Genomic DNA, 26,626 nt, shown 5'->3' with positions numbered 1-26,626 from the left:
GAAAGAAAGTTAATGAGATAAAGAAACTAACAGTTGAAATGTATAACACCCCCTGCTATAAGTGGTAGCATACAATACGAATGCAGTGGCGGATCCAGAGGGGGGGGGGGGCGCAAGAGGCGCATGCCCCCCCCCCCTTTATTTATCGTTAAAAACAAAAGAAATAAAAAGAAAAAAAAATGAAATGAAACCCGGAAGTGGCACCAGAAATATTATCCGCCCCTGCGAATGGGAAGCTTTCAAACAACGGCAGCTGCTTTTAGTCGTTTTCTACATTTAGTATGCATCATGATTAACACTCCATGTTTTGGCAATGAGAGTCGCCAGGTGAACAATTGACTTGAGGCGGGCCAGGTGAATAGACCACTGAGGACCTAGCACTCCCAGTAAATGCAATGTCGACTGCGTGACGTACGTACGGATGGCAGCGATGCAACGACGGAAAGCGTTGCGTTGCCGTGGGAAAGCTGGCGAGTGGCCGCAGGAATGCCTCCCTCCCTACAATGTGTAACGTGTAGCGAATATATCATGTTTTACAGTACTTTACAGTACACATAGTATGCAGTAGTATGTAGGATTACATGTAAACCTACATTTTACTGCTTGTAACACGCCTGCATATGGTAAAATGCGAACTCCGCATCCCTGTGAACGCATCCGTAATTGAACTGGTCTTCGGCTGGAAATTCTGCATCGTGCAAAAATTGTTTTTTTCCTATGCTATGTCATGACGTGAACCAAGACGCTGGCAGATTGGACACATACACCAATATTCAAAGACCAGCTCTTAAAGTGTTATTTCGTTTTCCCTGCCCTGGCTTGGTTTACCTCGACTCGAGTGCATAAGATGGACGGGAAGGGGTAAAAAGGAGAGATAAAACATCATGAGGGAGATGTCGAATAGCCAGCATGGTAAGTCACACCAGGTAACGTTTTGTTTAATTCCGAGAAGTTTTCTAGGTCCTACGTACTACAATGCATGGCCATGCAATTATACAACGGAAGGCGAAGCTTGGTTGGACGAGGAACTGATCGAGTCTTGCAAATGTTTATACACAGCATGCAGCAGAGCCAAAGAAGCAGAACAATGTTAATGGTTACACTGACTGAGTCTCTGAGTCCACAGACTGAGATCAGCTAAAAGTAAAATTAAAACTAATAATAATTTTATTTGTTTTGAGTAGCCTACACTATATAATTGTAAGAGGTACAATTGTACTTGACTACAACTCAAGCTCCAGTACCCGAGTAGCATTCATGATAACTAACTGTTAAACAGACTACTATATGTTTAAACAATCAGAACCAGACTTTAACAGGATATCGCCCACAGAAATTGGTGAGTGTGCAACCTTATATTTAAAACATCTGTGTAACGTTAGGTAAACCTGTTGCTGTATTCACTGCACAGAATTCACTGTAGACCTACTTCACACAACGTCAGATTGGGCTGCCAAATATTTATACACTCGTACATCTTGTAGCAGTTCATAAGATTTGTGTGACACAGCACTGGTCACCTGACATACACACACGTTGATGTAGTGCTGATCACATGACACCTCAGGGTAAGATTCATCCCACAAGCATCTTTAACAGACACCATCTCCCCTGGTTCTTTGTCTGTTATCTTGAGGTTGTTGGCCCCATGTCTACCCTGGTTAAAACTGCAAAGTAAGATTTCTCCAGAGGCTCTCTGGAGGCTGTCCACCGTGAACTTTGCATATTTACTTACAAGCACAATCTTCATTGGAAAAAAAAAATATATATTTGCCAGAGGCTACTGTACATGTACCCTGAGGCTACCCTGCATTTTGTGGCCTGTTAAGATGGGCTTTTGTAGAACTTCATGTAACTACTCAACTGGTACATGATCTCAGAGTAAAAAACAATGTGCAGCAAAAAAATGATTCTTCATTGTATTCAAAAGGAATTTGAAAAGTATGAAACATCATCCCAAAAGAAAATGTCACCATATGGTCAGAGCCAATTGTCACTGTAGATAAATTGCTTTCATGACAAGGAGATCAAACTCTTTTTTTAGAGACTATTGTGTCATGAATGATATTTCTGAGATCATACTTTAACTTCATTCTCACAGTTCTAATACAATGTAAAGGATACATACAGCTGTACATTATGTATACGTGTATGTTTGTGAGCCATCTTTTACTGATTTAACATCTTATTTTTCATTCTAGGTGCTGTTAAACGCTTTACTTACAATGGACCCAACTCAACAGCCAAAGACAACTCGGCCCACACTGATGATTGGTTCAGTGGTGCTCCCACAAAGTCAAAATCAGATCAGTCTCGTAAGTTCTTTACATTACTGTATGAACCTCATCTTTTTTTTTAGAGATTTGAAAGGATAAAATTTGGCACAGTATGAATGTTACACATGAAATGTAAAAAGATAGAAACAATGACCGTTAATCAATGAGATGAAAATGAATGGAGAATACAACATCTATAAAAGTATTTCTTTATAACGTGAATTAATGAAGCAAGTGCAATTACATCAGTGAAACTTGCAAATTGCCAAGAAAGTTTGTAATTTTTTATTGCACTCTTGGTTTCTTAGTTTATTCTGATAAACTTTTTCTTGGGGGTTAAACCCATGCATGTTGAGTTGTGAATGGATATTATTGTATGCCCAGCCAAAATGGTTGTTTTCACATGGTGATATTGTAAATGATGACAGGTGGCATGACTTGTACTTCAGAATATTTGTAGGGTGTGACAACGCATTTTGATCAAGTCACTATCCACCATATGTCATTACCATTCCTGACATACAGAATCAATGTCTACATGCAAGCATTCAATTTTGTGGTAAACCATTGTGTAACTTGGTTGATTTAATGCAACCGTCCTGAAAGTTGTCCATAGATCATTTGATATACAGTATACCCAGGTACTTCACAGTAACTTAACATGTATCAAGCTTTGTCATCATAATTGCTTTTAATCCCCCTAAAACTTGAACTAATCATGAGTTAGACAACCTGCCTAGGTATAACAATGTCCCATTCTAGCAGGATAGTAATGGTTAGATACTAGGGGTTAGGGGCTTAATTCATGTCTACCAGGCATATCATACCTCTTCATTGAGAGTGAATTTCAAGACAGCTACAGTAAAGTACACAAGAGCAGATGAGCCAATGGGTGCTTGAAGAGCAGTAGTGGTTAGTAATTTAAGCTTCTTTTACATCATAAATCTAAAGAGATGAATGTATCAAAATGTGTATGTACAACCATGCTGAATGATCAGCTCTCTCTGTTTCTCCCCGCAAAAGTTCTCATGGGTGGGACTGAGCTGGATGATGTGTGGAGTATCCGCAAGAATGTGTCCACTAGCCTGAACAAGCCCTCACAGTTGGCTTCGAAGCACGCCTCCAACACTGGCTACTACTCACGCCACGGCCAGTACTCCAAGTCATCCAAGCTGGACGAGGGCATGGCTGGTCTGACCACTTCTGACCCATCTGGAATGTCAAGTATGATTGTGTGCACCATATTAAGGAAATACTTTTTAGCCATGCAGTAGTTTGGCAATAATATAATGCTCAGACAGTTTGTGAGCATTGTGTGGATGCAGCAGACTTGTAAAAGTTTTATTTTCAGTGATGCATTGCAGGGATGCCAAGTTCAAAAAAATTTTATGAGTGAGATTTTCATGACTCGGCATCTGGGCATGCAAATGTGCGCGCGAGCGAGGGTGTGGGAGGGGTTTTTCCCCCCTGTTGCCTCCCACGGTAGGGAGCTTTTTCAATTTTTAGCTCTTAATGGTGCGATCAGGTGCATACTTGAGTGACTATTTTTTACTTATTTTGAAAGACAAAAGGGAAATATACCTTCAATTGCAACTATCACTTTAATTTTTTGAGCTGTGCTCATTATTATAGGCCCAAGTTGCAGACTTCGCCCGATGCGAGAAAAAATTGGGTGTCGTGCGTGAGATCGTGAGATGGCCCCTAAATGCTTGAGTCTCACGCAGAATGCGTGAGACTTGGTAGCTCTGGCATTGGCATCAATGAAAATGACCTCATAGAGCACTGCATAATGTACAATGTAAATGTCACACTATAAGCAAATGGTATACCAATAAACAAAAATATTTTGCTATAATATGGTAAAAGCCTTTTCTCTCGGCTTGAAAATGTCCCTTATGTCAAGAAGCACACTTTCTTGGATTTAATTGTCAAACTAGAGAGCCAAACAAGTGTATTGTAATAGTGCTAACTTCAGTTTTAAACTTATGAGTTCATTAATTTAAAAAAATAGCAACTTACAATTAAAAACATATGACTCTTTATTTCTCCACTATCCTCTGCCAATGCATATGCTTGAATGCTTGGGTGTACATTGTGTGTATGATAGTGTGTGTGTGTGTGTGGGGGGGGGGGGGGTGCATGTGAGTGTGCATTGCCATCATATCAAGCAAGATGTTTTTGGCATTCAAACACCCCCTTTAATAGACAGAAGAGGGGTGTTTTAGATGTCGAAAAGACCCCCTTTTAATATGAATCCATGTTTAAGGGAGAGTCCACTTAAAAATAACTTCGTTGTAATAAGAAAAAAAAAATATGTAGAAACAGGTTGCTGATAGTTTGAAAGACAGTGGATAACAAAAATAGGTTGTGAATTTGTGAAGTTGTTTATCAATCAGACACAAATTACCATGTGATGTGATATCTCACCCACTGTGTAGTAAAATGTAAAAACAAAATGTGTTCACTCATAAAAACATTTGGTGTACATACAGTACATGTACATACCAAAGGCATGAGTATCAGATGTATGCTCCTGAGAATTATCTATTCTCCTGCTTCAACTAACATGAAAAATTGAAATTTTTATGTATTTTGTACAGAGCAAAAGGAATCTAAGTTTACATGTACGCTGGCTGTACTGTTACAGAATTGCTGATACAGAGTGGTTGATCACAACACTGAAAGTCCACAAATTTCTTATCGGATTTTCCTTTGACTGATGGATTCATGTCATTTCTCTACTTTGATTGAGAACTTCTTATTGTCAGGGTGGATTGTCCCTTAGAGCTCCCTTTCATAGCAGTGCTGCCCGTACTTTTCATGCATGTTAGCAAAATCTAGAGTAAACAACAACTCCCTAAAAAAAATCCCGGATACACCACTGTGTATGTGTCTTAAACTAACAACAACGAAAAAAGAGACACCAAGCAATACACAAAACACCCCCCCCCCCCCCCACCACACACACACACACACACACACCAGCCTACCCATAAAGACAGATTCAGGTTTAAAACTATTACTTTTTTTTTCGGCCACGACTGGGGGCTTCCAAAAGAGGGAGAAAATGTGGTTCGGTTATTTATGTAATGAGCCAAACATGTACCCTGCTATGTCTGGGAATAAATCAAATACACCAGGCATGCTTGAAGCCCCCATTTATTGTTGAAATATACATTTTAAACGGTTGCTAAAGCCTCTGTACACATTTACATTATGAGAAATGAGCTGTGATTAAGTGCACGCACATGTGCAGTCTTACCAAGCCGCATCTCATGAATATTCATATCATGTTGCCCCAAAGGTTCAGAAAAAAAAAATCACAACTGGGACACCGAGATAAGTTCACTGATCAACAAGAAATCAAACTGTTGAAACTTAGCAGGATACAAACAGTCATGAAGTGTTTGTAAACTTGTAAACAGATATTTACAGTCAAAATCCGATCTTCTCTTGAAGGATAATACTGGTACATTTATATCCGCCATGTATGTATTATTTTCATATACGTTGATACTTTCAATATCATTTTCCCGTGTAGGTTTGTTATTAAAATCTCTAAAAAAACAAATTGTGAGATTGCTATATTCCTACTCAGGATCTGATCGTCTCTAGAAGGATTATTAGACTGGTACATTTATATCCACCATGTACACTATGTATTGTTTTCATAGACATCGATGACTTATCGTTTTCCCCTGTGGGTTTGCTATCAAAAGCATGAAGCATGGCAATGTTGAGAAATCACCTCTAGGCAATAGTTGTAACCAGCTCCTGTAAAGCAGTCAATATTTGTATAATGTTTGTTTCTTCTCACAATTTTTTGTTATTTATTTATTTATTAGGTTCGCAGTTGACCGATCACCCAAGTTCATTTCATCTATGCACAAAATTACTCGTATAAGTGTACATGTATTCATGGTCTGCCTTGCACAATACCCATTTTTTTGTACGTGCAAACCTAGCCTGTCTTGTTGCCAAGAGACGACACTGTGTTGGCAGAAAAAATATACTGTATTTGTGTCAATGCAGAGAGAAGGATGACACATCCTCTCATTCACTAAAATATGCGCCTCTGACGTACAAGTGGAATGTTTTTTAATATAGCAAATCGTCAGCGTGGTATTTTTTGTGTGTGTTAGTATTTCCCTGTTGAAATAGTCGGACTAGGATTTTCGTGGTGGAAATACGTGTACATGTAATTGTATGTTCTGTCGCTTTCAATGACCTCGACCAGTCAGAGGACAAGAAATAATTTGTGAGGGATATAATTGCTCATATTCATCGTGTACAGGAGATAACACTTAAAAATACAATGTACCAGGCCATTAGATGAATGTAGATTGAATTATGCTCAACACAACCCCAGTAACAGTCTATCCCTTAAAACATGAATATTACACTGTGATTCACACATGGTATCTCAAAAATTGTTTCTTCCAAAGATGTCCACCAGCTCTTGATGGAGGCTCATATTCTTGTTATTGCCTTTCTGTGCAATGCACAGAACTACCGTACTGAGGGCAAATATCATCAAAATGATCAATATTTGGTATCATCATATCTATGATATGTTTGCAAACAAACAAAAAATGATTTAATAGACTTACTACTGTCATAATAATTGTCTTCACCCCGACACCGTGTACACTCTTAGGATCTGGAGGCTACTCGTATGGGCAGAGCAGGAGCAGCTATTCCTATGCAGGCGCTGCTGGAGTTGGTCCCGGCCAGAGTACCAGTCCCCGATTCCCAACGGGGCCAAGCACAACTCAGGGGATTGGCAAGGGAGGAGGTGGGTTTGGTAAGATCACTACCGTGAGAGGTGATTCCTAGTCACACCAGAAATCTGTTCATAGTTGGTTGATGGCATGTGTGGAAATGAAAAGCTTTTCATGATATGACCAACAGTGTCGCCAGGGTTACCCTTTTTTTCCTCTCTCTCCGTTCTTTTTCATTTCTTGGCTGTGTTTCTGGATAGTTGCACTTACTGTACATCCTAAACACAGTTGCACAGTTCAGGCATGAGATAGTGGTATGTTAGTTGTTAGATTAGAAAAGCATATACGATAAGAAAATGACACACACACAAGAAACTTGGTCTACACATCAATTAATAGAATGTTCATTATGATAGTAAAAGTAGTTAACCCAGTTATAGACTGAAAAGTACCATAAAATATTTCCTTTAACTTCTTGTGAACCATAGTTTTATTATTGCTGTGTATGTCTCTGTCCTGTGGTTATGATGTGGAAATCATTACCTGTTTTATTACATATTGTATACTTTATAACAAAGCGAAACAAAAATTGACAACAAAATCATTTTATAGGAGCTAAAAGTGTCACAAGTGTACTTCAAGATACAGATGTCATACTATCTCACGGGACTGTAGCTACTTGCAGTTTTTGTATATTATTTTATTTGTTTGTGTTTTTTCTCCTGCTCAGGACCACCGCTGATAAGCAGTTCCCGTTCACCGACTCGTTCCAGCGGCCACTCGTCTGGCTCCCAGTACAGCAAAGGGAGGGGCAACGACAGCTGGAGCAGCTTCTGATCAGGATCAGTGTGTTTTTATGTGTTGGGGGAGGATGGGTGGGTACAGTATATGCCAGTGAGGACTGTCTAAGGCGAGGCAGTGCAGTAGAGGGAGGGACAACAACAGATGGATCATCTTCTGTTTGGGCTCACTTTGTGTGTGTTTATGTGTATGTACCAATGAGGACTGGCTACTGGGATGGAGGATTCCAGAGAACATCTGACTTTGACAGGGATTAGAGAGACCCCTGTAGGAGCTGCACATTCAAGTGACGAGTTTGACAGACAATCAGGGGGAGGGTGTTTGGTGATAGTAAGTTTGGTATGGAAAAGGAATTATGAAAGAGGACTGCTACAGATGTTATGACTGATTGAGTGTATATCATGTAACATAGAAATTACTATTTAATCAGATGAAATCTTGATCTAAGATGTTATGTTTTGTCTTCAGATAGTGTGAATGTTTGTTGTGAGCATTGCCTATTTAAATCTACTTTTATGTGTCATCTACTGTCTTAATACTCACCCGCTCATTTGTCTGTACTTTAAAGAAGTACTATTAAAGTAATACAATTGTCTTATATGAGAATTCACTGTGTTGCAGGAAATGTACGTTCCAGCTGTCATGTCAAAACAGTGTAGTTTGGAAAGGACGAGGGAGGGGTTTGGAAGGGGGGGGGGGGCTTGTAGTAGCTGAAAAAAAAAATGGTAAGTCCCACGAGGTTGCTTGTTGAGTTGCTGTGGTAGCATTCTGTTCATGGCTGAAACTTGATTAATTTACATTATATTGCAGCATTTTGTTCATGAAAACAGTTTCCAAATGGTCAAAGAGAAAGTGCAAGTTTTTGTTGTTGTTTTGTTTTGGTTTTTTTGTGGGGGGGGGGGGGGGGGGGGGAGGGGGTTCTACCTTATCCTGTGGATAGGTGTGATAGTGTTTATACCATGGGACTCTCAAAATCTTCTCCGTCACCATTTCAAGTGGAATAGGAATGTGCCACATTTCATCTTGATCTGGCTTCTGTTTCTAAACTTGTAATGGCGTGATTGCATCAGAGATTGCATACCCAAATTCAAGTGTAACCTCAGAAGCCCTGACATATTGAGCAACTACCTTTATAGAGACATGTGATTTTTGTCAGGGATACATTACAATAGGTTGGAAGGCTTGATTTTGCAGTGGACAAAGGCTGAATATCTGAAAGGAATGTTTGCACAAGATTCAACTAGAAGTTAGCTTTAAGATTAATGGCTTTCAGTGTCACTAAACCTTTTTTATGCCTCCGCAACGAAGTGGCCGGAGGCATTATGTTTTCGGGTCGTCCGTCCGTACGTCCGTCCGTCCCGTTTGTTTTTGTCGATATCTCAAGAACCGTGTGGTGGTTTTACATCAAACTTGGTATGAGGGTATATCCTTGAAGGATAATACTTTGTGTGGATTTTAGGGTCACAGGGTCAAAGGTCAAAGGTCACAGGTTATTTTGTGAAAAAAAATGAAATTTCATGTTTTTCTCCATATCTCGCAAATGGTTCAAGGTATCTTCATGGAACTTAGTATATATGCTTGTACCGATGGGCAGTGATTATCTAGGGAAGTTAGGGGTCATGGGTCAAAGGTCAGGGGGTCAAAGGTCAAGGTCAACTCCTCAAAATATCACTACTTTCCTTAAAATGCAATATGCCTGAAGGTTTTTTTTTTAACTTGATGTATGGCATATATTACCCAATATATATTTTTGGGGAAGTTTCTTGCCAAAAAGGTCAAAGGTCAAAAGGTAAAAGGTCAAGTGAAAGTGCTAAATTGCACTTTCCTCCATATCTCGAAAGTAACTCAAGGTATCATCATGAAACTTACATATTTATGCATGTTCAACCTAACAGTGATTCTCTCTGGAACTGTGAGTCAAAGGTCAAAGGCCAGGTTTAGATAATGCTATTTTCCCATTTGATACTGAAATTATACTTTTTCTCAATACCTTGAAAATTACTCAATGCATAAACTTATAAAAGGGTCAAAAGTCAAGTAAAAATCATCAGTTCCCCAAATACCTGCGCTCTGACATTTTAATCATTCATCCAATTGAACCTAGTTCTAGGAAAGTGAACATTCAGCAAATTTGTGTCAAACCTGTCATTTTAATATTTTGCCAATTGTGTGAAACTGTCATCACACATTGTCAAGACATTGTACTATAGACCTATTAGGAGAACCATGCATTATGGCAGAGGCATATCAGTAGCCGTAGCGATATATCTAGTTGTTTCTACATGTATTGAAATACACATAATGTTGCTTGGGCAGGTGCCAGCTGAAATTCACTCTTTGTGAAATGAATGTGGAGGGTTTTAGGTCAATTTGTGATATGTCTGTTACAATTCACTAAGGAGTAGATTTCATTTCATCAAATTTGGTGCACAAAGCTCCTCAGTTTGGGTAGTCTTTTGGAGATAGTTTTGATTTTCACCATGTTATGGAAGTTAGGTATATACAAGATAATGATGTTAAGGTATCAAGTTGGTATTGTAGACCAATGAACCAATAATTCTCTGGCCAAGTAGTGTAAGGGGTGGTACTGTAATGTATTTGTGAAATCATCCACTACATTTATTGATTTTGTGTCAAAATTTGATACCTGTTATTTCAATGTTTCTGTGTTTATATGCATGTAAATACACAAAGCAAATTCACATTCCAGTCTTATTATACACTTCATCGCCATGGTAGTGTAAAAACATATAAGCTGTAACATGTTTACATCAAAATTCACAAATGAAACCTAACATTTTAAACTTCCATAGGGATTTTGTCTTCATATCTTACAAGTGAGCATCTGAAATACACTTTCCAGCAGGAGAGCACTTGATGGATTTTAAACATTTTACTGCACATCATGTAACACCCAGTGCCACCTGTCATACTTGTACAATGATTGTATACAGTGTTTAACTCATCTTAACGTGCTCAATTTGATGTTTGTCAAGTGTTTAGTTATTGTGTGCCATGACTATGAATTTAATGTCTGTCCCAGTTGCAGCAAAAGAATGTCTAAGGACCAGAATTGGCTGAAGTGAATCCATAAAGAATTAGTGCTAAACTTTCCCTACATGGGATTTGGAGTATTGCACAACATGGACAAGGTATAACAGTGCATGCTTGATAATCTTGATACTGAAATTTTGACATTGTTAGTGTGTGGGTGTGCATGTATGAACTTTCATGCATTATATATACCGGTATTGCACTTTCTGTGGATATAATTTGCAGAGCACAACTCGTATTGTCATAGTTTGTTTGTGGCAATTGTACATCAATAGAGACAGATTCACTGTTTTTTGCATTGCAGACACCTGAATGATACAGGTATACTTGTGCCTCTTACAAGTCTTAGTGATTTTTTTTTTCAAACAAATATGTTTTTAGAGAAAGTTCCCTCACTATTATTTTTGGTTTGGTAGTTGATCACAGAAATGGCCATGTATTCTTGTTTCTTGTGTGGCAGAATGCCACACTTACACAAAGAAATTGTGATGAAAAGACTGACACTGGTATATATGTATAAATGAGGGACTTGCACAATTACACACTGTATAAGACTATGTTGTTGCTCTGTACTGAAGAGAAATCACATGTTAAGAGGCTGATGTAAAAATGAAAAAGATAGCTTTACTACTTGTATCATACAATGTATATCATTTTCACTCCCCTTTTGTGTGATAAGTTCATTTAGTTTATGTGTACATTGTAAATAAAGTTTGTCATTAACATTCTTGTAATTCTAGGATTACCTAGTAGGTATACTTGACCACAACCTGTGGCAGAGTACTTTTAACCTGTTGAGGGCAAGCTGATTTTACCGTAACGTGCATTCTCCATAGACACTTGTCTGAGTATAATCGGGACTAGTCTTCAACCAGTTTAGCAGTAGGTGAAAACACAAACTATTAAAGAATAAATCCAGTCCAAATATAAGATAGTCTGATAAAAAAGAGTAAAATTTTACGAGTTCAACGGTAAAAATTTGACTGAAATCGTGACTGATCAGAATGATTCCGCAAATCAGTCAAATCTGATCAGTCAAATCATGATCAGTCAAATCTGATCAGTTAGATACCCTGTGAGGATTTGAGCCTCGGGCATAATTGCGTTTGAATGGAAAACTGGAAATTTCAAAATTTTTATGTACAAACTGTATGGCAAGTTGTGAGGGTGCGACATGCCCACTTTGCCATTTGAATATTCATATTGACTGTTCAAGAACTGTTTCCCCCCCAAAATAGTGAAACTTTGAAATGTCATAACTTCCTTATTTTCCATCCAATTTCAATCAAATTTATACCGTTGAACTCGTAATATTTTACTCTTTCTTATCAGACTAACTTATATTTGGACTGGATTTCCCCTTTAAATCATGCTTGGTGACTTGCTACAAGGCTTTTTTCCCCCACACTTATGTCATTTGATATGTCAAAACTTGCACAGTTAGTCAAATCATTAGATAGAACAATTATACAAAGACTTTTTTAGGCATGGAAAAGAATAACTAAATGTGGCCCTGTAGAGAAATTTATGAAGTGAGAATGAAAAGTACATGTTGCAAGATTTTGTGAATTGGGCCATGCTCACATTCGATCATCAGGTATTAGAAAAACTACAGTAACCAAAGTACCAAATAGATTATCACAGCTTAATTATTAACTCGTGTCCCACTGTCCAATTACCATTGTGCAGTGAAGTTATCATCTCTGACAAGGACAACTTTAAAGCTGATTACGTATGGTCATGCTGATGCATGGTAATGTTCATACAAGATACGTAATGGCAAGACAATAAATGTACATTCTCCAGTATAATGTGACAATGATGCTAATCATGCATTTTATGTCTCTGCACTTGTTGGGCTTCAGTCTTTATTCATATTCATGTTTGACAGGATAATACAGTGTAGGTACAATGTAGCAGTGGAAACTGCATCATTTTAGGTGCATAGGACATTTTTAAAAGCAAGATTTCACTTGGTTCTTTCCAACTGAAGTGTCACCCACCCTCATCAGTTCATTCAGTATGCAGTATTTTCCATCTGTCTATAGCACAGTGATTTGCTGAGTCTCATAAATCATATGACATTGTTTGGGTTTTTAGTGAAAGAATGACTTTATACATATAATATTATTCTGAGTGCTTTGTTTCCAAAGATTGCTGTAAGTGAACAACAGGTCATCCAAATTTCAGACCTGCCTGTGACAGGCTGTGAAAGGACTGTGCACCAGTTGCACAAGCTTTAATGTGTGTGGATTTATGACATTTGTTTTTCTTGTTTTTGACAGGTATGGCTTTAGATTCTTTGTTTGTTTGTTTGTTTGTTTGTAAGTGCGTTTTTGTGTTTGAAATCTCCTTTTACATCTCAGAGTATATTAGTGTTTGTGTTCTAATGTTCATTATGTAAGCTAGCTGCAGAGTTGCTGATAGGTTTGTACTGCTTTTAGCAGTACTTGTACATTATATGTGCAGTGTTTAGTACACAAATCCTGATGTACATTATATATCATTAACCACATTCCAGATTGTGTAACTCTTCTTACAACTTAAAATTGTAACTCTTAAAGCACATACATTGTACCTCACAAATGAAAATGCTGTAACAGTGAAATCACTATGACCAGATGATGCAAAGATATCGTGCTGTGACTGTTAAACAACTCCTAATTTGTCATGATTAATGTCAAAATTAATGTCAATTGCGTATGATGTTTCAAAAGATGTATTTGCACAAAGTTAATGTGAGATACTTCAAAGACAAGTCCACCCAAATGTATGTGTGGATTAAGTGAATTCAACAATACTATTGAAAATAGAACACATCAGTGAAAGTTTGAGGATCAAGGACTTGAAGATCAGACTATCCATTCAAAAATAATGCTCCTTTAAAGTTTCAGCATCGCCATCACTGGATGTGAAGATTACAACAGTTTGTGATGTCTCTACAGGATAACTATGAACAGAAAATATGAACAAAATGTAACATGTATTTGTATTTCTAGCAAAATGGAAGGGCATTTGACTTGCCTCTTTCAGAAATCAGTGTAACAATATTACCCTGAACATGAGTTTGTAGCGTATAAGTCGAAGGAACGTGTACTTTACATACACACACACACACACACACACACACACACAAAGAAATTTTGTGGAAATCTCTTTCTATTTTATTGATATACAGTGTGTCTCTAAAAAAAGTAAACCCAACTTCAACAGCAAATTTTCAGAAAACTATAAAATATTTGCACATTATTTTTTCATGGTTAGATAGTCCAATAAGTCCTCTATCCAATGATACCACGCAGGTTATGTAACTCTCATGCATGACTGAGCATGATTCAACTTAGTGAATGGGTGTGAAATCATTACTGTGGCAAGTTACTTCTTGCTATTGTCATGCATTCAGGGCATATTTGAAGTTAAATTTTTGTCACATGTTAAGCCTATGATTACATAACAACTTCAGCAAAGGTTGTTCCTGACACAGGCACACTTCACATGCTTTCCAAACATGATACAGTTGACAATTGAGCAGAGAGTATTCCTGGTAACTCGATACCGGGAAACAAGAAGTTTCTTGGAAGTTCAAGAGGCTTTTCGGGTGCAGTTCCGTGACAGGCAGCCTTCAACAAAAAGAGCCATCTGGTACCATGTAAGAAAGTATGCTCATCACGGAACTTGCCACAGCGATGATTTCACACCCATTCACTAAGTTGATTCATGCTCAGTCATGCATGAGAGTTACATAACCTACGTGGTATCATTGGACAGAGGACTTATTGGACTATCTAACCATGAAAAAGTAACGTGTAAATATTTTATAGTTTTCTGAAAATTCGCCGTTGAAGTTGGGTTTACTTTTTTTGGAGACACCCTGTATTGTTGTCCGGCAGTAATGACACAAACTGTTGTAGTTTTCTCATCCAGCAATGGTGGCACTGAAACTTTAAGAAAAATCACAACTTTTGACAGATTGTCCAATTTTCCTCAACCTTCACTGATATGCTCTACTAATATTGCTGCATTTGCTCAATTGGCAGGTGTATTTGGGTGAACTTGTCTTTATGATGTGTGTCCGTAAGTGATACATTTCTTTTCAAATCTTGTATTTCCATTGCAGTTGAATTGTAACTGAATGATAATCATGAGTTATACATGATTGGGAAATCATGAAATATATTTTCTCAAAAGTGTTGTGATATCAAAATTATCTAGAAGAAAATGCCACACTCACTCTACATTCCTATTGCAAGATCATGAGGTTACATCATGATATGACCTCCATAGTCTTAATTATACGCTACATATGCAAATCCATGCACTAACACATTCCTTCTGCATAAATTTGTGCATATATGTAACAGTTTATATTGTAGCTTTATCGCGCTTCAGAAATTTAACCTGTATTCTTCATTCAAAGCTGTACCTTTGTGAGCTGCAAATGTCACATGATCGAGTGTGCATATTCAACATCTAATTAACAGAGTATCTTTTGAGTGGTATTCCATCCAAATTTCTATGTCATGTGTAGATAGGGGATGGGATTGGATGGTTGCATTAAAACGTGTGAACTCTCTGAACAAGTTTGATGCATTCTTTTATTTTGAAAAGTGACTTGTCTCAATGTGTGATGTTCTTATGTGCGAAGTGCACATATGTTTCTATTTATAGAATTGCAACAAAATTAAATCAATAATTCAATTCAAGTTTATTCCACAAATTCAGTTAAAAAACATATAACAGAGACATTCAATCAAAATATACATATACATTATTTCAGGTAAGTACATATAGTCATGATTAAAAAGAGTGTGATGGAGATTGACATAACAATTTGAGTATTAATGGTGATGGAAATCGGCAGTAGGTCATTGGCCTTTCGAGGCTGATTCCAATAATCACAGCTATGAGAATCTTCCGTGGCTTCACACATTTCAGTGTAAGGTGATCATTCAGTTATAATGCCAGAGCACTCATAATATGTTTCAGGGCTTGTAAAAGTATGTAGGAAAGAACTGTGTGACATTTTGGCTTTATAAGCAGAAAGGGTTGATAAAGCAAAATATACTCTTTATAATACTGAAACATAAATTGCACCGATTATCGACCAGATGAAAATAAGTATACTAGTACAGTATTTTTCTTGACATACTTTTAATGTACAATACATAGAACACATTCGTACATACAGGTGTACACATACCCATACGTGGGCCCCTATGTAGGTAGATGGATAGTAGATAGATAATACAACATAGATAGATAGATAGATAGATAGATAGATAGATAGATAGATAGATAGATAGATAGATAGATTGATTGATAGACAGACAGGTAAATAGATAGGTAAATAGATAGACAGATAGGTAGATAGATGATAGAGATAGAAAGATAGGTAGATAGATAGACAGATAGATAGACAGATAGCTAGGTAGATAGATACGTGTAGATAGATGATAGAGAGAGAGAGAGAGAGATAGGTAGGATAGGATAGATGTAAATAGTAATAAATTTCAAAACTATCAAGGAAGATATGAAACTGCCAAACTTTGCAACGAGAGATCACATAATTATGCCCCGTCAGCAAATTGCCACTAGGGATTTATATGTATGAAAGACAATTGTAATGATTTATTCTATTTTATGGCAAATATGTTGTTATTTATGTAGAGCGTCTTCATTGTCACAAATTCACAATCACAGTCTTTTAGCATTGCACCACCTAAGCATTCACGTATGCACAGCATGTGCGAACAATAAAATTTTCTTTCACATTATTATGAAGGTGAAGCAGAAGTTTAAAATGTATACTTAATCATTATGCTGCCTTGGATTCTATTACAATGTATAAGGAAGAAAAACGGCCACAGGTTATTACAGTGCCAAGGAAATTAACCAAAAAAAAATTAAATAGTTTAATTTTTCAAAACAGAAAAAAAAAAAAAAAACATAGAAGAGATCTATTTTATTTCCATGCATGAGTCATATCCTGCTTGGAAAGATGGTAGACAGAAAGATCCATCTGACCGGAGGAGTCTTTTTTTTTTTTTTTTTTTTTTTTACGTTATCGCTCTCCTCTCTGGCCAGAGCAATTTTTTCTTGTGATTTATCATCGGTGACTGATGATAGGATAATATTTCAAATGTGGGGACTGATTTTGTGATCTGGGCTCTTTTCCTTTCTTCTTTTCTTTATTAAAGGCTGTCAGGGTCAAGCACTGGACAGGCCAGATGAGGAGTATTCTTACCGCACTTGCCAGAAATCGCCCAAAACAGAAGATCTCCCATAGGCGTACACCAAACTTTCAGGGGCATTCGTACAAAAACTAGCCAATCTTGCACTCTCCGCCACCGTGCATGCTTTCTACGTAAAGAAGTTTGCGCTTACGTTTAGTTATAAAAAAGAAGAAAAAAAAAACAAACATTGGGCTATATTTGATCTGTGTTTGGCTTAAAAATGTGTAACCGGCTTGGATACCATTTACGCAACGATGTACTAGTACGCTAGCGTGGTTAGTGTGAAAAATTAGGGATTATGGCATTCTCCTGCCGGCTACTTCTGTCTCAGTATCACTCAAGGCTTCAGCAAAGAACATGTACACTCTGCCTCTTAAACCGACGTGGATGCAGGAGAGTCAAAACAAGACTGATTTTCAGGCATGACACTTCTGTTCATTTCTCAAGGACAGCTGCTTTCTGCACTGCACATGGAAACTCATCACCATCGAACAGCACCAGCAGCCTCTGCCCGAACTCCGGGGACGAGAGTTCTCAAGCGACCGATGATAAAGGCGGGCCTGCGACGAAACTCCGAGTCCCACCCCGTCGTACACAACGAGTTTCTATAGAATCCGGCCCTTCATTAAACGATTTCATCGCAGAAAGCCAAAGCAATTCCAGAGAAGATGTCATTTTTCGCAAAGGGGATTATATTCCTTATTTGCCTGAAGCTGTTGAAGGTCGAGCGAGAAAAGGTATTTATTATGACTGTCATGCTTTCCCCCTAGCTAACATTACTTTTTTTCTTCATATGAAAAGGATGATGAGCCCTCATTACTTAATGTTAGATGGATGTCAGCCCTCCTTGTACTGTAGCTGATTATGATGGGGTACTCTGGGACTGTAGTAGGCTACTGTCTACAGCTCTGTAGCTTACACAATCATGTACATTTAAGCTGGTTCCACTGTTGGATTAAAATTACACTGTACATTATTGAACCTATCAATAAGTATCACAAGTATAGACACTACTTCACTAGACCTACTCACCTAGTGTCATGCATATTGAGCCAATAAATGCATTATTGGATTGTGATTGTATGCACAAATTATTTCATTGTCTAAGGCAATCGCAATGACTTTCAAGGATTCAATTAAAGATATTTCTGTGTTTACTTCAATCTTAATGTTATGACAAAATTTGACGAAGTCAAGTGATATTAGTATTACCAAAGATGGTGGGAACAAAAATGAACTCTGCATGAATGGATTCGTTAAATACATTTTCACTGAGTTTTGGTAAATGGGTTGGCTGGCAAATACTACTGTATACATGGCATGAAATAATTTTGTGAAGAAATCTTTGTCTCAATTTCCTCTTCATTTTGCTATATTGTTTGTGTACAGTTTACTTCGAAACCTATGGCTGCCAGATGAATGTCAGTGACACAGAGATTGCATGGGCCATCCTGGAGAAGAGTGGATTCAAGAAGACAGGTGAAATCTCTGAGGTAAGAGAAGACTTCCCTCAGTGCAAAAAAAAAAAAGAAAAAAAAGTCAAATTCATTTATAGTGTAAAGTATGTGTATGTTATCACAATAAAAATTTCATTGTTCATTCAACATCAATTATTTCAAGTAGATTCCCACATTACACGTTTCATGATAATTCTATAAGGGGTAATCCATCAAGCATGGTACAGGTACATATCGTCGCTGGGGCGACAAGACCTTGTATCTACAAAATGTCAAATGTTCAGGAGAGCCAAAAAACATGGCGGCCAAAGCACTGTGGCGAATGGGAGAGCCTTTCCTTTGATGTGCTGTGGTGGCTTCATTTTTGGAGTAAGACAGTTGGGATTTGGACAGGACATCACTTAACCCATTATTTGACCATTAATCAAAAAAAGTCATTTTCATCAAAATTGCAGATACAAGGTCTTGTCACCCCAGCGACGATATATTTACATAAGGTACTTATATACATATCATTGCGGTATGACAGAATATTAAAGTCCCATCTATTCAGAGGAATTGGCTGTAATGGGTTAAATACTGATGCTGATGTGCAATGTAGATGCTGCTGACACTCATGGTATGCAGAAGCATAGAAAGGTTAATATCAAATTGCACACTAAGACATTTTAAATCTAAAATAGATTAATGGTTTATTTTGTAATTATAAAATGTATTGTCTTGTCATTCATTTTGTGCCTCTCCTCCCCTGCTGCCTTTTCTTCACTTACATGTAACAGACCCTTTCCTCCAGTCTACTCACAGAAGGTGGTTCTTTTGAGGACTATCCAAGATGAATACTCCTTCATTTCTTCCTCTTTCCGTTCCCTTCACTTTTATTCAACTTTCTACTTTTTCTTTTTTTTTTCTCTTCTTTTCTTTCTAGTGTATTTTTTTTCTTGCCATTCTAATCTTCCTACTCCTCTTCCCTTCCCAGACAGACATTTTAATGTTACCAAAATGTCAACCATAAATTGTACAACTGAAACTCATGCTTTTGTACTTTTCTTATGCTGTTCATACAAATTTGTCATTCTAGTACTCGGTATGCTTTGGTAAATACACATTGAATGTTTCAAATGTTTTGTGCCATTTGTGCATACACTGTAGGCTGATGTAATCCTGGCTGTCACTTGTGCAATCAGAGAGAATGCTGAGCAGAAGATATGGAATCGCCTCAAGCACTTCCAGTCACTCAAAAACAGGAGGAAAAAGGGGGAATTTCCTCTGAAGATTGGTCTGCTGGGTAAGTGAACAAGTAGAAAATAAGCAGAAAATTTCTATTTATCATATATGTTGATGGTATTCTGTGAAAGAATATTAAACTGAAGAATCTGTGCAGCCTTGTTTGCCCATGAATGTTTTAATGTGAGAATTTGTTTTGTTGATTATACAAATGTAGTTTGAATTTTCTCATATTTTCCATTCCTTCCTTGTGCAGTATAAAAGTAATTTTTGATATGAACAGATACCACGGAAACATAGTAAATGGCTTTATCCACCAAGGTTGTCAAATGTAATTTTAACCCGCATAACTGGTTCATACATGCCATCGACATGTGTACCATACAAGACCTACAGTTCATTCTCTTTGAAGCTACAAACGTATCTCACAATTATATCCAGATTAGATTACATGAGGATGTAGCACATTAGCCATTCTGTTTCAGTGGCATGGGTGCAGTGGATGTCGTAACACTGCAATGAGAAGCAGTGAAACAAATGGGAAAATGATAATCACAATTAATAAAATAACAAAATTTTACGTTGGATGAACCAAGTTTTAACTTCCCCAAGACAAACACACATACTGAATACATCTCGCAGCCCTTTTTATATTTCTCTCCGTAACCCAGGATGTATGGCAGAAAGGCTGAAGAAGAAGCTCCTTGAGCAGAGCAAGACAGTGGACATTGTCGCAGGGCCTGACGCTTACCGTGATCTCCCGAGACTCTTGTCGGTCGCTGAGTCGGGACAGACCGCAATCAATGTAATGCTTTCAATGGACGAGACGTACGCAGACATCGTGCCAGTGAGATTAGACCAGGAGTCCAAGGCTGCCTTTGTGTGAGTACCCCTTATATGCCAAGTCACTTGTGTACGTGTACAATTACCTCCACCAAGGAAGGAGGCTTAAAAGCATAATTTACCATTTGCAGAAGAAACAAAAACCCAGCATAAGTGTCTTAAAATAGTTCTGAAATGTGAGTTAGGGATAGAAAAAAAACACAGAAAAAATTTGAATCCGTATAATCGATGTTAAGTCTGTTAAATACACAAAATGTGAACAATGGTTTATAGTAAAAATGTTTCAAGACTAAACCGTCTGCAGTTACAGTTTAATATAGAAAAATAGTGATATCTCTGTATATTTTAGGCTTTATTGCAAAAAAAAGATTATATGGTAGGATGTTTTGTGATACAAAGACCTACACATATGCACCCAATGTGATATCTTGAACATTTTTAAAATCACTGTTCTCGAAGGTAAGCAGGACCTTTAATGTCTTCATCAGTGTTTGTTTGCTTGTTTGTCTGTCTTCAAAATAACTTAAAGGGATGGTATAGTTTTGGTTGAGACCTAATTTCATGTTTCTAACATTTTTTGGTGAGATAATGAGAAACCTCATATGAATTATGAAAGAGCATGAAATTCTGTGAGTAATTCAATGTTATTTGATGAAATTTGGTTTTTAAATGGCTGAGATATCCAAAACAGAGTGATTCTAATAAAGTGTGAGACCCACCTTTTATTACGATCGCTTAGATTTACCTTGTTTTTAGATTTTTCAGTCATTCCAAACCCAATTTTCATCAAATAAACTTTGAATTCCTTTAAAATGGTATGTTCTGTACGATTTTATAAGTGTTTTCTTGGCATCTCGCAAAAAGTTTAAAGCCTAATTCTCATCTCCACCAATACTGTACCATCCCTTTAAAAAGTTGTGAACAGATTTGGATGAAACTTGCAGGAAAAGTTTGTAATGACACAAGGAACAGAATATTTAAATTGTGGTAGTGATTAAAGAATTTTTATGAATTTTTAACAGATTTTTAAAAAATCTTTTGGCATATAGGTTAAATGTTCTTTGGAGTTCAAGCTGCACTTATTTGAGGTTTTCGTATGCACAGTTACCCATCTAGTGGTACTAGTCTTTCTTAAGAGTGATTTCTGATGATCTTGTATGACTACGAGTTGTCCATGCTTCCTTGACGATATTGAATGCCTTTTGAGATACGTTGTTTACTGTGTTGCCATGGTGATATGCTACCAACATTACATGTCCATATTCTCTTGACAGGTCCATCATGAGAGGATGTGACAACATGTGCAGCTACTGCATCGTACCGTTCACCAGGGGGAGGGAACGGAGTCGACCAATCAGCTCCATCGTGGACGAGATTCGAGCTCTCTCGGATCAGGTAATTATAGTTCAGTGAACATAAAGAGATGAGAGGATTTTGTCACAAAATTATCAGCCTTTCATGGCAATTATCCATTGAGTAAAGTATGCCACAACAAGCCTGGCAGTAGGCAGTGGTGAGGTTTTACTTCTATAATATCCTATCCATGTAGAGTCATCAAAGGTGAGAAGTGCTTTTATTCACTAATAAAAATTACCTACAAAATACAGAAGGATTCAATGCCCTTTCCCAATTGATTTCTGGATGCCACAAATCACCGCCTTCCATTTCCTTCTGTGAGTTTTCCATGTGTTCTTCTTTTCTTTTGTTTTGTTTTGTAGTATCTGTTTCATTCTGTTTTGTTAAGGAGTTGTGCCGTATATTCTGCGTAATCAGCCAAGGGTTTTCATTTGAATTAGGAAGAAATTAAAAATTTGCCTCGCATTCCTCTTCACCAGGAGTGACCACAATATATTCTTTTCCTGTTCATTTCGCAATCAGTGTGGAATTTGTTTGTTTGTACAATTTTATCCACAAAAAATCAATTTTTGTTGCACAGATGTTGTATGCAACTCTGCACACTGGCACTGGTCAGATGGTCCCTGACCAGTAAAAATCACTTTTAGACCAGTAACTTTTTCAGGATTGGACCAGTAAAAAAAATAATAAAAAAAATAAAAAAAAGAATGGGTACCAACTGGTCTGAAATGACAAGTTGGACCAGTAGAAAAAAAAAAAAAAATCTGTCAGTGTGCAGCCCTGTTGTATGACAGGGCAATTAATCATATTCCAGATAAAAATCTATAGAAGTGAGTGGTATGGATTCTATATGTAAAGGTTAAATCTGATTTTGTCTCTACAGGGAGTGAAGGAAGTCACTCTCCTCGGCCAGAATGTGAACAGCTACAGAGACGTGTCACAGACCTCCTACTACGGCCTTGGTGATGAGAGTGCCCCCGATGGTGACAAGCCGACACAGCTTGCCAGGGGTTTCAAGACCATCTACAAGACGAAGAGGGGCGGCCGGAGGTTTGCAGACCTGCTGGAGCAAGTAGCCCAGGTGGATCCTGAAATGAGAATCAGATTCACCTCGCCACACCCGAAGGACTTTCCAGATGAGGTATTTTTTGAAGCTTTGGATGCAGTATTACACCATAGAAACCATGAATACAGAGGCCCTAGTATTATTTATAGAGGATTGTTGTACATTTTGTATGGCAGAGATACATTATGCAAGCAAAGACTGTGTGAGATGACAGCTCAGATATTATATGAGGATATACCAGTGGTTATGTCATGGCTGCCAACTTATGGTAGTTGATCAAGCTTGACAGATTTCTGTGAAATCTCACCTTGCAAAATGGCTGCAAAATGGCATCTGATGGTGTCGGGACAACCTCTTTCAGAATACTCTTGATGCTGTCTTGTCTGGTAGGAACGTAAAGATTTGTCCCCTTTTTTCTGGAGGTGGGGGTGGATTTTGCATGTGAAAAGATTAAAACCATCCTTGCTCTGTCCTGTTGAGGTGAGCCACTAAAGTAAGTATGACAAAATCATAATGTGCTATGTCTGGGCTGTGGTGACAGTACAGTGACTGTTGCAAGACAAGCTGCTGAAATCAGCAAATGTTCATAGATGTCAATAACACAAAGACACACATGTTAGGTTTACATGGTAATGTTTCATCATAGTGTGTTTTCTGTCATCCTCTGGCTGCAGGTTCTTCTTGCCATCAGGGACTTCCCCAACGTGTGCAATCAGCTGCATCTTCCGGCACAGAGTGGAAGCACACAGGTGTTGCAGAACATGAGGAGAGGGTGAGTGTTAAAGAGACACACACACTCCTTTGGTCTCTGATGTGTGGTAATTTGTCATAAATAGGACACATACAGTCAGTGTGTTCAGTTCCTGGAGCCATTTGATTAAACTACTCAATCTAAGATTTCTCAGAAGCCAAAAGTATTGTATAAGAATGATCCCTTCCTTTATGAGAAGGAGTCAAGCCTCAAAATAAAATCTTGGTGTTGACTTTTGTATTTACCCAGGAATTCAGTCTCTGTAGTTATAGTATTCATACTCAATCTATACCATATTATTTTCAAATGTCAGTAATGCCTTGGCAAAGGTTATGAGATCAAAGTGGCAAAACAGGAGAGCAAAAGCTATTACAACCATGTCATAAATCACATGTATCAATAAATCCTAGTCTCCTGGTCTAATGGGCATCATTTCTGTAAGATCCTTTGGTGATTTGCTCAGAGTGTTTAACACCTTCACCCCTGCCCCATTGCATCCATGAACTCATATACATGTTTACATTAAATTCACAGACATAAAGTATTTTGTTATTTCACATACTATCAGGTATAGTCGTGAGGCCTACATCGAGCTGGTGGACCACGTGAGGGCCTACATACCTGGCGTGGCACTGAGCAGCGACTTCATCGCTGGGTTCTGTGGTGAGACAGAGGCTGACCACGAGGACACGATGTCACTACTTGGGCTGGTCAAGTACAACTATGCCTTCCTGTTTGCCTACAGCATGCGACAGGTGAAAATGGAGGACTAGGATTTTGAGTTACACATGTGTCATCATATTCATGTCTGACTTGATGAGATTTGCTTCCTGTTTCTGTTGAAGGTCAAAGTGAAAACGCATTTTTAATTTACTTTTGTTTTTCAAAATGTGTAGCTCTGAAAGAAAAGATATATCAGTATTCAACAAAGCTTCCATACCACACATCATTGCACAAGAATGTCTTCTTTTCTCTCTGATTGGATGGACTAGGTGCGATCGTTCTGTAGGTTTGGATATAAAAAAACTTTAAGAAGTGATAAAGTTAAACTCTTACCATTTTGTCATCCCTGATAAAAAAAAAATCAGAACTTTTTGTGAAATTCTGCTGTTATATTATTTTATATTCCCACGTACTTAGCTTTATTTTCCCAAATTTCTTTTGTAGAATTCAGTTCAGTTCCCCAAAGACCAAGCTACAGAAAACAACTCCATACATATCCATAAACTAGTAGTTGCAACACGTCTGTTGTAGTGCTTGGTGCACAAAGCAAGCCCGCAGATGTGCCAATCAGCAAACTACGTATAGAAAGAGACAGAAGCTAAATGTTTAGATGTCATTAAGAGCAGAATGTTATAAAATGCCAAATAAAAAAAGGAAGCTGTAACAGTTGGTCGTTTCGCTAACATTTTGACGAAATTGTGAGTCTCCTCTCTTTACCTGTGTGCAGAAAACCCACGCATATCACCGCATGAAGGACGACGTTCCTGAGGAGGTGAAGCAGAGGCGTTTGCTAGAGATCATCGCAGTTTGCCGGGACGGCATGGCAGAGATTAATGCGGCTCAAGTTGGTGCTACACAGCTTGTTCTTATAGAGGGGGTGAGTACGAAAAGTTCTTATTTTCTGATGAATGTGTTGGTTTTCTGGTATTTTTCTCACAATACACAATAGAATTATAAGAAGTTACACCAGCTTTTTACATACAGCATTTACTGAACAGCCAAACAGAACATAATCACAAAATGTTGACATATGCCTGTTCAGTCACAACCATTTGTCACTGCCACATTTTGTCAAGAGAAATCCAGTTAGTTATGTGGAATGATTTTGATAAGGGTCCAGCAATTGATAACTTTATAATAATGCCATTGAACGTGCATTCACTTGCTTTTATCACAGTGGTGTTGTTGGTTGGTTGTTTTGTTTTGTTCTGTTTTTTGGGTTACTGTTTTGTTGTGGGTTGTTTTTTCTGCGGCAGGCAAGCAAACGATCTGATAAGGATGTGGTTGGTCGAAATGACGCCAACACGAGGGTGGTCATTCCCAACGTTGCAATCCCTGGGTCTGATGGTTGTCACGGTAACAGTCACTCCAGGATGAACCCTGGAGACTATGTGGCTGTTGAGGTGAGTTGATAGGTCCAGAGTGGGCAGTCAGTAGGTGTGGAGATAAACTTCTTTAAACTTGTGAGTTTTTACCATCTAAACTTTGTTTCCTCGTGATTAGTAGCCCTTGAGATATTGAGTGAAATTTCTGTCTTCGGAGAACATTAGCTCTCGTAAGCTCTCGTTATTCATTTTAATGTTTGTCTAATTGAAAGCAAACAAACTATAAACAAACAAATAGAAGTAATTCACATCATGTTTTTTTTTACTTCATAAATTGTTCACTTTTAACATCTATGTGAAAGACAAATAGAAATATTACAGAGCATTGCATCAGATAGAAGATTTGATGTCACAGAAATCAAAGAAGGCTTCCAAAATAACACACTAGCTGGGTAGCAGTCTAAAAGCAGGGAAGGGTATAAAATGTCTTGGTATGACTCATAAGTTTTGCTGGAACTGTCATCCAATTTCTGTCAGAGTGCTTGAATACAAATAATGTATTCATTTAGACTTACATGCACATGAAATTTCACATGCAAGCACTCTTCGTGCATACATACTTTAAAGAAATATGTGCATAAATGACATTTTTTTCATGTTCATCTCTGCACAGATCACAGATTCAAACTCACAGGTTCTGAAGGGACGCCCGCTGTTCCACACCACCCTGGCCAGATTTTCATCCTCCTTTAGCAGTGGCCTCAAGCAAGCAGCAAATCTGGAAGCTTGCAGTTGA

At 37.9% G+C, this 26,626-nt stretch overlaps 2 protein-coding genes across 2 annotated transcripts; both read left to right on the top strand.

Moving 5' to 3' along the window:
* Nucleotides 1-604: 604 nt before the first annotated feature.
* LOC139740299 (uncharacterized) lies at nt 605-7,920 on the top strand. Its single transcript, XM_071650881.1, has 5 exons — nt 605-912; nt 2,202-2,315; nt 3,300-3,500; nt 6,934-7,080; nt 7,728-7,920. The coding sequence occupies exons 1-5, from the start codon at nt 885-887 to the stop codon at nt 7,832-7,834; spliced, it is 597 nt and encodes a 198-aa protein (XP_071506982.1). The 5' UTR covers nt 605-884; the 3' UTR covers nt 7,835-7,920.
* A 7,773-nt stretch (nt 7,921-15,693) lies between these two features.
* Nucleotides 15,694-26,626, top strand: LOC139740272 (mitochondrial tRNA methylthiotransferase CDK5RAP1-like). Its single transcript, XM_071650855.1, has 12 exons — nt 15,694-15,712; nt 17,538-17,822; nt 18,475-18,578; nt 19,692-19,827; nt 20,438-20,648; nt 21,884-22,004; nt 22,849-23,106; nt 23,706-23,803; nt 24,351-24,537; nt 25,233-25,382; nt 25,762-25,908; nt 26,504-26,626. The coding sequence occupies exons 1-12, from the start codon at nt 15,694-15,696 to the stop codon at nt 26,624-26,626; spliced, it is 1,839 nt and encodes a 612-aa protein (XP_071506956.1).

The sequence above is a fragment of the Diadema antillarum genome, unplaced genomic scaffold (genome assembly GCF_040938485.1).
Source record: "Diadema antillarum isolate AM-2024a unplaced genomic scaffold, OU_Dant_1.0 seq00000846_RagTag, whole genome shotgun sequence".
Classification (NCBI taxonomy): domain Eukaryota; kingdom Metazoa; phylum Echinodermata; class Echinoidea; order Diadematoida; family Diadematidae; genus Diadema; species Diadema antillarum.
Note: the sequence above shows the minus strand (reverse complement) of the source record. Positions and strands in the feature narration are given on the sequence as shown.

Excerpts from the sequence above, each read along its gene's own strand:
- LOC139740299 (XM_071650881.1), top strand. The coding sequence starts at position 885 with ATGAGGGAGATGTCGAATAGCCAGCATG. Across the intron at positions 913-2,201 it reads GATGTCGAATAGCCAGCATG|GTGCTGTTAAACGCTTTACT; the intron begins GTAAGTCACACC and ends TTTTCATTCTAG. Across the intron at positions 7,081-7,727 it reads CAAGGGAGGAGGTGGGTTTG|GACCACCGCTGATAAGCAGT; the intron begins GTAAGATCACTA and ends TCTCCTGCTCAG.
- LOC139740272 (XM_071650855.1), top strand. Across the intron at positions 22,005-22,848 it reads TTCGAGCTCTCTCGGATCAG|GGAGTGAAGGAAGTCACTCT; the intron begins GTAATTATAGTT and ends TTGTCTCTACAG. Across the intron at positions 23,107-23,705 it reads CGAAGGACTTTCCAGATGAG|GTTCTTCTTGCCATCAGGGA; the intron begins GTATTTTTTGAA and ends CTCTGGCTGCAG.